Source organism: Pleurodeles waltl, chromosome 7 (genome assembly GCF_031143425.1).
Source record: "Pleurodeles waltl isolate 20211129_DDA chromosome 7, aPleWal1.hap1.20221129, whole genome shotgun sequence".
Lineage (NCBI taxonomy): Eukaryota > Metazoa > Chordata > Amphibia > Caudata > Salamandridae > Pleurodeles > Pleurodeles waltl.
In genome coordinates this window covers 188,281,891-188,294,349 of record NC_090446.1, presented here as the reverse complement: position 1 = coordinate 188,294,349, position 12,459 = coordinate 188,281,891, and the positions used below count along the sequence as shown (strand labels likewise).

The window sequence follows — 12,459 nt, the reverse complement described above, 5'->3', positions numbered from 1 at the left end:
CATCTCAGCCACAGGTAATCACTTACACAACATCCCAGTCCATTATTTTTCCCGCCATTCCACCTCAGAGTAGACCCAGCCATATGCAAATCATATTTGTTCTTGCTCTAATAAGAATAGTCCAACCTGAACTGCCAAGGCAGGTCCTTTCTAAACCGGAACTCAAGACTGGTTTCCGCATATTTGGGCCTCTCCAGTTGGGTGCATCTTGGTTCCAGTGGCAGAATGCGCATGGGTCCCACTTCTGGCCATAACGCAGTGAACCGGTTGCTTATTGTTGTTTTGTAGCAAAATATTTCAGAATTACATACATAAACTTAAAATGTGTTTTTCATCCTCACATAGTGTTCTAGCTAGCAAATTAATTACTATATTTTCACCAATGATGTTCCTTAGTACTTCAATTTTTTTCTTCATGCTGTTGCTTGTTGATCTGTCTGATCTTTAGCTAGCATTTCTCTTTTTCTCTAGTTTTTTTTCTTTTTCATCTTATGATTTTGTAAGTTTCTGTTGTGAGCTCTTTGTTTGAGTTGGTGGTCCGTTCTGCTTAACTCCAACAAAGTATGTTTACAAAACATACCTGTTTAGCCAGCTGGGGTTGCTGTAGATCTTTTTAAATCTTATTCTCTAAGTCTGTACTCACATCAGAGTACTAGAATAGATGTATTCAAATTCACTACAAAGCTAACATTACTCGGGCACATAGCTACAAAATGACAAAAAGCAACTGCTGCACTCAGTTGAATGGATACTGCTCTGTCTATGTCTGATATACATAATATGTTAACCTTCATATCTATAGAAACAGGAAACACAGACATTCATGACACAGAAGCGCTTTTGGAAAAATTCTAATAAAAACATTAATTTTAATACTCCTGCTGCCTGTAACCCTCAGATGCCTTATGATAATATGTTTACATTTCAGCAATCACTTGCATAAGATCTTAAAAAAGCTATATCAGAAAACTGCAAAGAAATCACTTGCAAATAAGGCCAGGGCCGAGGTGGTTGGTGTCCCAAGTGATGCCTCCATAGTGCTGAAAAAAACTGATGAAGGAGTAAAATTTATGTTGCACAGATAACTATTGGAAAGGAAGGTCTTTTATATGGTCACCAATAGGACATACTTTAAAAAGGTAACATGAATATTTTGATGATTTGAAGGACTGGTATGACTGAGCTTACTTGAAAGGAAGGCATATTCATTCTTAAAGAATTAATATCTAAAATCCCTACCTTATATATGTTACCAAAAATAGTAAAAATAAACAGATGCCACCAGGTAGACCACTCGTCTCAGCACAGGACATCCCCTTCATATTTAGTCAGAAATTTATTATTTTACCATGCCCTATGTTCAGTCACTTTCTTATGATAGAAGATGCACCAAAGGCTCCCTTTGGGAAATGTATGATATAGGATGGGAAAAAATTTACAAATGTATCAAATTGAATGTATTATTATTGTGGGCTAGTATAAGGAATACTGATGTAATAAGTTATTGTAGGCATTTTTCAAAATCCAGAAATTTACATCTCTATTACCATACTGATATGCTACTCCAAATGATGAACTGATGTTTGCCTTAAAATATATTTATGTTTGATACATTCATGCACAGACCGTTCCAAGGAACTGTGATGGGCACCTGTTTTGCCCCTAGCTATGCTAATTTATTTATGGGCTGATTGGTCTGTGGTCAAAAACAAAAGGATTTCATAATCATCTGTGTGAGGTATGTTGATGATGTGTTTCCACATTAGTAACTTTACTATATTGTAACAACACTGCAGGCAACACCATTTTACACTACAGTAGTTCTCATCCAGTGCTACTCATAAATAGTATGCCTTGTAGGAAGCTGTTACGTGCAAACAGAAATATAAGTACTACAGTGGCTTTTACTAAAGAGCAAGATATAATGCTAAGAAAATACAAAGATCAAGGGTATGATGAAAGTATATTCAATAAGACCAAAAGATAGGTGGCTCTCCATAACAGAAACAAGCTCCTTTTGGTCCTAAAAAAGCACAAGATAATTCCAACAATACTCGCTTCATTACGACATACAATAGAGTGCACAATGAGATATGTCAGAAACTATCTAGGAATTGGAAACTATTGAAATTGGATCCAGATATTGGGAGCAAAATTAACACCAGACCTAAGATTACTTTTTTTGAGGTTCAAATCAAATTGAGTCAATACTCTTAAAAGAGAGATACAAAGTTGCCTTCAAGCAAACAAAGATTTTAAGAAATACACTAAATGTAAAGCATGCCAGGTTGATATTTCCTGTGCTACATGTGCAAATTCAGTAATGAAAATGATGCAGAAGGTCTCTAAATGCCTGACAAGTAATGCTGAGCTTGGTGTATGCATCCTTTTGCCCTTCCTTGAAGGAATACTAAGGAAGCATGATGTTTCCATCTCAGAAAAGTATTCTTGAGCATTTAACAGCAATATACATTAAAGACAAAAAGTATACCATAACCCATTTTGAGAGGTTTCATAAAAGTGATGAGAAGATACTTAGATATTTTGTAATAGAATGTTGACCCAGATATGTCAAATTATGTAACAGGACAATAGCATTGAGATGACTTCAAAGTATATATTGTAGCTTGATCCCATGGAGCCACATGACTTGAATATGGGCATGGAACCATCTGACTATCTGTCCTCTGATCATAATGAAAGAGTATGTGATAATTCCATATTTTCTCTTGGATTCATTTTACTTATTTAAGGAATTTCTAGAAGAAAAAAAAATCAGCATACCTAAGTGTTACACTTTTCTGACACATTTTCCCTCATACGGCATATGGAATTGCATTTTGTGAATATACTAGAAATATTTAGGGCCTCATTTATGAGGCCCTTGTGCCACTGGAGCGTCACTTTTAGCGACGCTCTGGTGGCGCAATGCCTTGCACCACATTTACAAGCATCACTAAGCGTGGAAGGGGCATGCAAAGGGTGTTGCTGTGGGCGTTCCACTGCAACACCAATTGCATTTTGACAATGCCCCAGATTTATGAGGAATCATAAACCTGAAGCAGTGCCATAAACTAACGCCACGCATGGTGCAATAAGGACAAATACTTTTATTTCTCCTAATTTCTGCTTTTTCTACGGGTGCTGCATTCTGCAACACACACAGAAAGAGCAAAACACCACGAAGGATTGTTTATGTGCGGGAAGGTGTCTCTTCCTGCGCATAAACAATCATTCCCTGCAACACAGGCACACTTGCACTATGCAGTGCCTGCATGCCTGTATGTACTTCTATACAGGTCTTTGCATTTTTTGTCACGAAGAAGCCTGTGAAAAATTGGACAAGGGCTGGCCATAACATGTTGATAGATATTTTTAGCCCTTGAATTTAAAAGAATCCAATGTAAACTTGCAATATCATTCTATACGAATTGTTAAAATCAATGACAGCCTTCTAAAGCAATTTAAATACAAAACTTCATTATTTTGGTCTTTTGTTTTGATTAATTATAGTGTTTAGAGGGGTAGCGTGTTTAGGGGGGTAGCATGTCCAAGATGGGGCTGAGTAAGTCACTTGGAATTTAGCTTCGCAACCCTCGGTCTTCAGCCATCCGTCCTGAGGCGTATTGTGGGCTCTCTATCTCCACCGTTAAAGAGGGATGGACAAGGCAGCTTCCAAGGCGTCAGGAGAGACTCTGTGTACTAGAACAGACTTCAGAGACTGTGGTCACTCACACCACTCTCGGATGTGACCTACACACCACGCAGCAGCGGTATTGTGGTACGAGACTACCCAACTTCAACGGGAGCAGGGCAGCCCAGAGGCACACCTTGCAAGCCCAAGAGTGACCTGTGGCTCCACGGGAGCCATAAACCTCTAGTGCTGTTGTCCCCCCACCCCTGTGAGGGACAATACAAACTATACTGGGCCAATGTACTTGTACCTGGAGCAAGGTAGTTGGGGGACTACAAGGCAATTAAGGCAACAGTGCCAGTGGCAGCCACGTGATTAGCGTAGTTGATCTCGATCACTGCACGGTGAGTGCGCCAACTCGGCGTCCCCCACCCAAGAGACTAGTAGTGATGTGAACAATGCGTCAGTGAAATATTAACTTTGATGCAAGCACAAGTTTACTACTGATTCACCCTGGGACAACGGAGCTGCAGTCTTCGTGTACACAAACAGCACACCATGAATAACATAAGGGAGCCACTCTCTTAGGGTTATAATACTGCAGCCCGCGACCAACAGTACCTTGTGGAGCAACGTGATAGTAGGACTGCCCACCCCAAACAGCTGCTCGAAGTCAGCCCAGGTACCCGGCGCTGCAGGGTAACATAGCCAGTGACTGGCAGAGTGGAGAAGTGTGGGGACCTTTGGAGGTGCCTCCTTTGGGTGGGGCCATTGCGGCATCACTCCCCCCTCTTTCTTTTCCTATCACAGTTGACCACCTCACCCTTCTGCAACTCAAGTGAGATTGGTGCTGGTGCCCCCCGATGTCATTGTGGTTCTGTTCTCCTAAAACAGCAGCAATCTTACTGAAGCACTACCAACATGATTTGCATAAAGCAAGACAGAGGAGTGATGGAAGCCCCTGAGGCCTGTAGGGGGTGGGATAGAGGGGGCAAAATCATACCCAGCTGAAGGGGGCTCTAAAGCACACTGTCTACCCACTCTCGAAGGTATGACGAAATCCTATCCGCAGCCCTAGATGTCAAAACCTACCCTCAAAACAAAAAAATCAAAGCTCTCAGGATCGACATGGGACCACAAAAAGCTGAAGGAAAGAGTAGAGACTGCGGAATCCGCTCTGCGCACCCTCAAACCAACCATCTGGGACACCAGCACATGGCTTAAGGCCTTACAGAAAGAGGTAACCTATCTCAGAATAAAGGCAAAAGACCAGGAAGGCAGATCAAAGCATAATAATGTGAAAATAGTGGGCTTTTCGAGAGCGCACGGAGCAACCCAGCATGGAACTTTACCTTGAAGAGTGGTTTGCAACCATGATTATGCAGGGAAAGAATTTAACCTTCTTCTAGGTTGGACGTGGCCACAGAGTCCTGGGCAGGCCCCCGCCACCTAGAGCCACCCCTCCCCCCCCTTGACCAATGTTGGCGTGACTTTTCAACCACTGGGGCAGAGATTATGGCCCGTATTTATACTTTTTGACGCTAAACTGCGCTAACGCAGTTTAGCGTCAAAAAAATTAGCGCCGGCTAACGCCATTCTGAAGCACCATGCGGGCGCCGTATTTATAGAATGGCGTTAGCCGGCGTTAGCCGACCGGCGCTGCCTGGTGTGCGTGAAAAAAAAACACGTACACCAGGCAGCGCCGGCGTAGGGGAAAATGGCGTATGGGCGTCTCAAAATGGGGCAAGTCAGGTTGAGTCAAAAAAATCGACTCAACCCGATTTGCGCCATTTTTTTACGACGCCCATCCCCCATTAACATGACTCCTGTCTTAGCAAAGACAGGAGTCATGCCCCCTTGTCCAATGGCCATGCCCATGTGACTTATGTCCCCTGGGCATGGTCATTGGGCACAGTGGCATGTAGGGGGGCACAAATCAGGCCCCCCTATGCCACAAATTTTTTTTAAAAAAAATACTTACCTGAACTTACCTTAATGTCCCTGGGGTGGGTCCCTCCATCCTTGGGTGTCCTCCTGGGGTGGGCAAGGGTGGCAGGGGGTGTCCCTGGGGGCAGGGGAGGGCACCTCTGGGCTCATTCTGAGCCCACAGGTCCCTTAACGCCTGCCCTGACCCAGGAGTTAAATTCAGGCGCAAATGCGGGGTTTTTTGCCCCGCCCACTCCCGGGCGTCATTTTTGCCCGGGAGTATAAATACCACGCACATGCCTGGGAGTCATTTTTTTAGACGGGAACGCCTACCTTGCATATCATTAACGCAAGGAAGGTGTTCACGCCAAAAAATGACGCTAACTCCATGAACTTTGGCGCTAGACGCGTCTAACGCCAAAGTATAAATATGGAGTTAGTTTTGCGTCGAATTTGCGTTGAATAAAACGACGCAAATTCAGCGCAAACGGAGTATAAATATGCCCCTATATTCTTCAGGTCACTGGAGTAAGAGGCCCCTGGACAATTCGAGAACTTCCAAGTTCACATCTTCCTTGATTACACTGAAGAGGTGCACCATCGCAGGTCATCCTTTCTGCCCATGAAGAGGTGTTTAGGAGTGCACAATATGTGTTGCAATTTCCAGTCAGGCTCTGAATAATGCACAAGGAGTCCACCCGATGAGGCATGGTCATGGATATGGCAGAAAGGACTAGCTGTTCCAACCCAGCACTGATCGGATGCTTCTTAGATGGAATACGCCTTCCTGGATTACAGGCCCCCCAGCTGGCAGAACTGGAGGCACCCATATCAGAGGACGAAATTAACAAAGCAGTTAGACAGATGGCACGGGGTAAGACCCTAGGCGCAGATGGCTGGCTGACTGAGTTCTTCTCTGCCTTTCAGTCTCAACTCGCTCCGCGATTGCTAAAAGTTTTCAACTCAGTGTATGATGCAGGTATTCTTCCTCCATCTTGTCGAGAGGCAGTGTTGGTGGTCCTGTCAAAACTGGACAGAGATGCCCTATAGCTTGGTTCATATCAGCCGCTCTCCTTATTAAATTTAGACTATAAAATCTATGGCTAAGTGTTAACCAATCGGTTTATACCTATAGTTCAGCAAGAGCTTCATCCCGACCAGAACAGGTGTATACCTGGCAGGAACAAGTTCTTGAACATATGTAGATTAATCATGTTGATGGACTGGCGTGGCTGACGGGGAGAACCCCTGTGTGGCATCGCTCGACATAGAAAAGGCTTTTGACACATTTGGGTGGGGCTACCTTAAAGAGGTTCTTGCAAGATTCAGGATCGGCCCCAAATTTCTCAAATGGATATAGCGCTCCCACCGTCAGGGTCAAAACTGATTGTGTAATATCAGGCCACTTTCACATTGAATAAGCCTTTCGCCAGGGCTGCCCTTTATCCTTAGTACTCTTTGTGCTGCCCATAGAACCTCTTGCATGCTGTCTTTGGATGTGGGCTGCCGACTGGGGGGTTCCAGCAGATTACAGCTGGCACATAATTTCCCTCTACACAGAGGACACTTTGATATATCTCAGGGAGCGACGCCACAGTACTCTGTGGCCTTATGGAGTTCTTACAACAGTTTGGTGACGTATCAGGGATTCGGGTGAATGGAATAGATCCCAGTTATTTCCCCTGACATCCCTGACCAAGGCACAAGAGTGGGCATTACCATGCGCCCCTCTCCCCTGGTCTTGCACATCCATAGAGTACCTAGGGACACATATTTATCATTCTGATAAAGACCTGGTGGATTTCAACGTAGGCAAGGCTCTATCTGGGATGAAAGCCTCTCACCCATTTTGGTCATCCCTGCCGCTCCAACCGACAGGCTGGATAGCCATTTCTAAGATGTTGATACTGCCCGTTTGTTATCTTTCTTTTCTGCAATTCCCATTTTGATACCTCGTAAAATGTTCTTGGAGCTATGCTTGCTATTACTTGGGCTCATTTGGGGCAGAAGACGAGTGTTCCTTACAAAATTATATACTCCGCTGGACTAAGGAGATTTATGCGATCCAAATTATGAATAATATTACGCTAGAGCCCAGTTGCAATGGCCTACTAGATTGCTGGCTGGACAGAATAAGACTGAACTGGGCCACTGGCTGGGTAACTGCACACCAGACTCGGTGCTACGATGGCTACTGAGGTCACACAAGAAGGTCCCTAAAGGTGGTGGGAACATATTAACGTGCACAGCGAAAAGGTGCTGGCTCACATACGTCTAAACATCTTCCTTAGCCACCAAATGCAACGGAGCTGCCGCTATGGGCACTTCCAGACTGCTCTAACCTTCGGATGTGGCCCGAAGCTGCTACATGGTCAGAGGCAGGCCTCGACCCATGGGGCGATCTTTGCACAGACAAAATTCTTAGCACGTTTGAAAACTTGGTGGAAGACCATGGCATACCCCTGGGCTCCTTCCTTATTTAGGCCACGCTCACACAGCAATTGCACAAGACTGGCGCAAAACACATAAGGAACCCATGACCTCACTCTTCCTCCGGGCATTATTAACACATGGGAAAGTGCATCGGGCTTTCACATACCTCTATAGCTCCCTGCACACTGACAGAATGACACCACTCCACTCACTGCTGTTACAGTATTTTAAACTCATAAAAATATATTTTTAAAAATTATAGCGTTTAGAGTAACAATAGTTATTGTGTAAATGTGATATTTTAATGCTCAACCACACTGACGTAAATCATTGCTTGCTAAATAAGATAATAAATATTTCTCTATGTATGCCAGGCATGTTATTAATTTTTGAACACTCACTTTTTGTAAAAACCGTTAAAAAATATAACTATCAAAAGCAATGTTGACTAAGGCAGCATTCGTCTTACATAAATAACTTTTTTGAAGGCGCGCTCCGCTCTGGAAACGTTTTGTATTTGTAAAAAAAAAAAAAAAAACACTATGTCACAAGAATCTATGTAGCCTGATGGAAAATCTATCGGGCTACTTAAAAATGTATTTTATACGGAGTTCAGTTAGAGAACTTGAGATTTAAATGGAAGAAAATGTAAAGAAAAATTCAACTGAATAAAAAAATACCAACTGTAATCAATAGACTCAGATGCAAGATCCATTGTTCCCGACATGAAAACAACAAGTAAGGTGTTCAAAGGCCAATATGGCAGCAACTACGTCCGGGTGAAACTCCTTGCAATCGGCCAACGGGAATTTTCGCTAGGGTTCTGAAAAGGCAACATCAGGTTTCAATCAATGCAGCTCAGACAGCATGGAGTCCACGGTTTGTAAAAAAAACAAAAAAAAAACACTCACACATTAACAGCAGAACACCGTGGCCGCCCATCAAATAGGAACTCCACATAATATCTGCTACACTAGCAAATCAAAAATACCAGAGTTGTTTCATACTTCCTGTAGGGGGCAATCTCAGCTGTTGAGGAGGCAGAGCTTGGCGACGCGATCATGAAGACTTCAAGGTCAAGGGCACAAAGGCCAGTGTGGAACTGAAGGACACCCCATACTACAGGAATGACTATGATGGCCACTTTCGATATCGCTGCATACAAATGTCTCACTCGCCCGGTTTTCGAATCCCCGACTTACATACTGTTAGTACACAGACCTGGGAACAAGTGCATCGTTTCTCTGCATGGCCAGAGTACTTGTGTATGGATTTGGCGCGGGTGCGGAATACTTTAAATAAACCATTAAATTGATATGCTGTACCTGGAGCTAACTCGCTCCATCCATCCCTAAATTATGCAATGCACATCCTCCTTACATTACTTTACACGTGCCATGTACAAACTAGTGTATTCCACTGTGCAGGACGTCCAAAGTAATGTACCCTCAAATGTGCGTTGCGCTGTTGTACCCCAAAACTCCTTATTGGATCACAATGTGCCCACAATTGCTTCGTGGTATCATTGCACAATATATATATATATATATATATATATATATATATATATATACACACACACACATATACATAGATATAAAGCCCTTTTCTGAAACACGGGGCTGCTGCAGTTCGAGCACTGAATACTGAGGCAGCGAAATCCTGAAGCCATTTCAGGCATCTTTAATGCACTTCCTGCCCCTTAAGCTCACTCTTCCAGCATACTGCTTTCTCCCCTTTTGAAGCTTTTTCGTTTTTCTCTCCCTCTGTCTTTCCCATATATGTAGTTTGCTCGTAGTAAATGCTTGAGGCAGAAAAATAAGTGCCGGCCCTCAAAAATAAGTACCGGTGTCCCACACTGGAAACCACCGCTTCAAATTAAGCATTGCATTCATGTACTCAGTTTAAAATTGTTACCTCAGTCACAACTGTTGTTTGTGTCTAGCGACTTTGCCTCTTCCCCGCCGCCCGCCCAGAAGGAACCGAAAGGCAGTTCTCAGCGCTATATTAAACGTCGAAATTAAATAAGCACCGTATTTTGGCCGATTAAAGGCTTAAAATCCAGAGTTGCCTCTTCCTAAGCAATCTCAAATCAGTGCAGACTTTTCCATAGACAAGCTTTCTTTGTGAATATTAAGATCGGAGAGGGCTAGAGGCAAATGCACACGTAGTTTAAGGGCGATGAGCGGATTTAGGCACCACGGTATTAAACAATATGGCAAAAAGGAATTGAACACAGTAAACCTATGGTATGGGTATTTCATAGCGCTTACTACCTATGACGAGCCGATGAGTCAATGCACATAAATAGCAACTTTTGGATAAAACGAGAATGTCTGTTGGCCAGCAATCAGTTTGCATTGCACCACCGTGGCATACTGTTTTCAGTTCGGAATAACACGATCTCAGACGTCTTTCTCAAGTTGCGCTTTTTGCCATGTGCCTCACACAACGCGCTTTGAAGCACAGCACCTTTTCCTGGGTATCATTATTCTCGAGAGTTACTTGTGTCAGCAGATATAAGAGGAGGTAGAAACCAGTGTCAGAGCCCAGACCAAAGGCATCTCAAACAGCCAGCTCCGCACCCCAACGGGACAAGAGCAACACACACCCAACTTGGCACTCTGAGCTCAATTATTAAGCACGGACGCCTGCGGGTAGATACAATATAGTCGTTTCACTGAGAGTACACGTTGTAACAAGAGAGCTTACCTGAGGGCCCCAAAGGCAACTGGCGGGCATGGTGGCTGCGAACTTCTGCTCGCTTGCCTGGCTCTGCTCGGGCTGTCGGTTGGTCTTAAAGGCGCAGCGCGGTTTGTCCATGTATGGGAGACGTACACAGTCGGGGACTGAACTGTAGCTCAAAAGTACCAACGCCACCCCTGTGGCCGCGCTCAGGCCGGAAACCTGCAGTGGAAATCAGGACAGTCGCTTTCTCCACAGGGTATTAGCGTACCTGATCAAAACGGTAACTAGAGGGCTGACATTTTGAAGGCTCGGCGAGCCGCACACCCTAAACTCTTCATTCCAGTGCACTGTTCATCGCTTCTGACTTATGAAGTCTCCAAAGACATCTCACGTTTTATAACCAATGTCGCAATTGCGTCAGACACCATCACTGATGACATGACATCATGCTGCCTATAAAGGCACTCAAGACCCCAGAAACTATACAGCAAGGAGGACACAATTTTGCAAATGCGTTGAATAATTTAAGGGGAAAGAAAAAAATATATATTATGTGGCATGCTGACACCATCAAAAGGACCAAAATGAGTGCCAAAGTCAGGACCAGGCACCTGAAAACCACCTCGACCATGACTATCCTGCATACTTTTGTCGATTATTTCTTAGCATTTCAAAATTCACAACAATACTTCACATGGGGCAGGAGCTCATTAAAACATTTTGCCTCCCAACACATAACACTCAGCTAAATATGCAAACTCATTTCTAGGCTCAGAAACAACAGATAAGCCAAAACAATTTCAGAAATACCCTCTTTCGATGTGTTCAACCAGGCTATACTGTCTGTAAACTTTAATTAAACTCTCACAATATGTAAAACCTATTTATTTTAATCTTCTATCTTCTCATGGTCTTTCACCATTTTTTTTGATTCTGGGAACCTTTGTTTTCAATTGCTCAATCACCTCTCATCACATTCAGAATCACTCAAACTTGTTGCTTCTCTTTTTACTCTTTTTCGGAATATTAGGCTTATCATGCAGTTCTGGCTTTGACCATTTGCCTCCGTAAATGGCTAAGTATTCCCATCTGATTATTGTTTTATTAATTATGAGAGAGTACACTGTAATATTCTGGGATTCAACTTTAATAATTTATTTATCAACCTCCCTATTTTATATTAATCTCAAAATATTTTTGGTGTCAAATTAATTTAAAATTTCTGGCCAACTCTCGAAGTTTCTCAGATGCTTGATGAGCACATTTTCCTGTCACGTCTTCCATCTATGCCAATTAGTTTTGATTTTAATTTAAATGTTGTCTTTATTAGCTCTCTTTTCTGCCAATAATTCCAAATCTTTATATAATTCGAAGGTATTTATATCCTTATTGTCTCTTCTTGTGAAGATGAGCTTGGATCTGCCTCATGTCTCCTGACACTTCACTCTCCTGTCCCTGCTTCCCGCATATGTGCTTGTGTCACTTGAATCTAATTGTACGGAGGTGGTCTCTCGTCAGTCAACAATCTGTCTATTAGCTTATTCACTTCTATTCTTCTCTGTCTGTTTCTTTTTCCCCTTTTTGTCATCTTTTGCCTTTTTTTGATTCTTCAGCAATTGCCAGGTCGAGCACTTCCTGTATCCATGCTTTTTTCCACAAACACAATCATATATCTTTCCAGTGGTTGATAGCCTTTATCAATCTGTCCTTTGAACATTTTCTTATTTACTCTGTCATTTGCTACGTAATCCACTGATACAGTGTTTTGAACTGCACAG

The 12,459-nt window shown here is 43.1% G+C and overlaps 1 protein-coding gene across 2 annotated transcripts in view; it reads right to left on the bottom strand.

Annotated features, from left to right (window-relative positions):
• KCNS1 (potassium voltage-gated channel modifier subfamily S member 1) overlaps positions 1-10,964 on the bottom strand; it is a 216,248-nt gene extending 205,284 nt beyond the window's left edge. Inside the window, exon 1 of one of the 2 annotated variants that reach the window (XM_069243535.1) lies at positions 10,706-10,964. In XM_069243535.1, the coding sequence (XP_069099636.1) occupies positions 10,706-10,816 (111 nt within the window). In that variant the 5' untranslated portion in view covers positions 10,817-10,964. The remainder of the gene's footprint in view (positions 1-10,705) is intronic. The other variant, XM_069243536.1, reaches the window with a different exon arrangement.
• Positions 10,965-12,459: the final 1,495 nt, after the last annotated feature.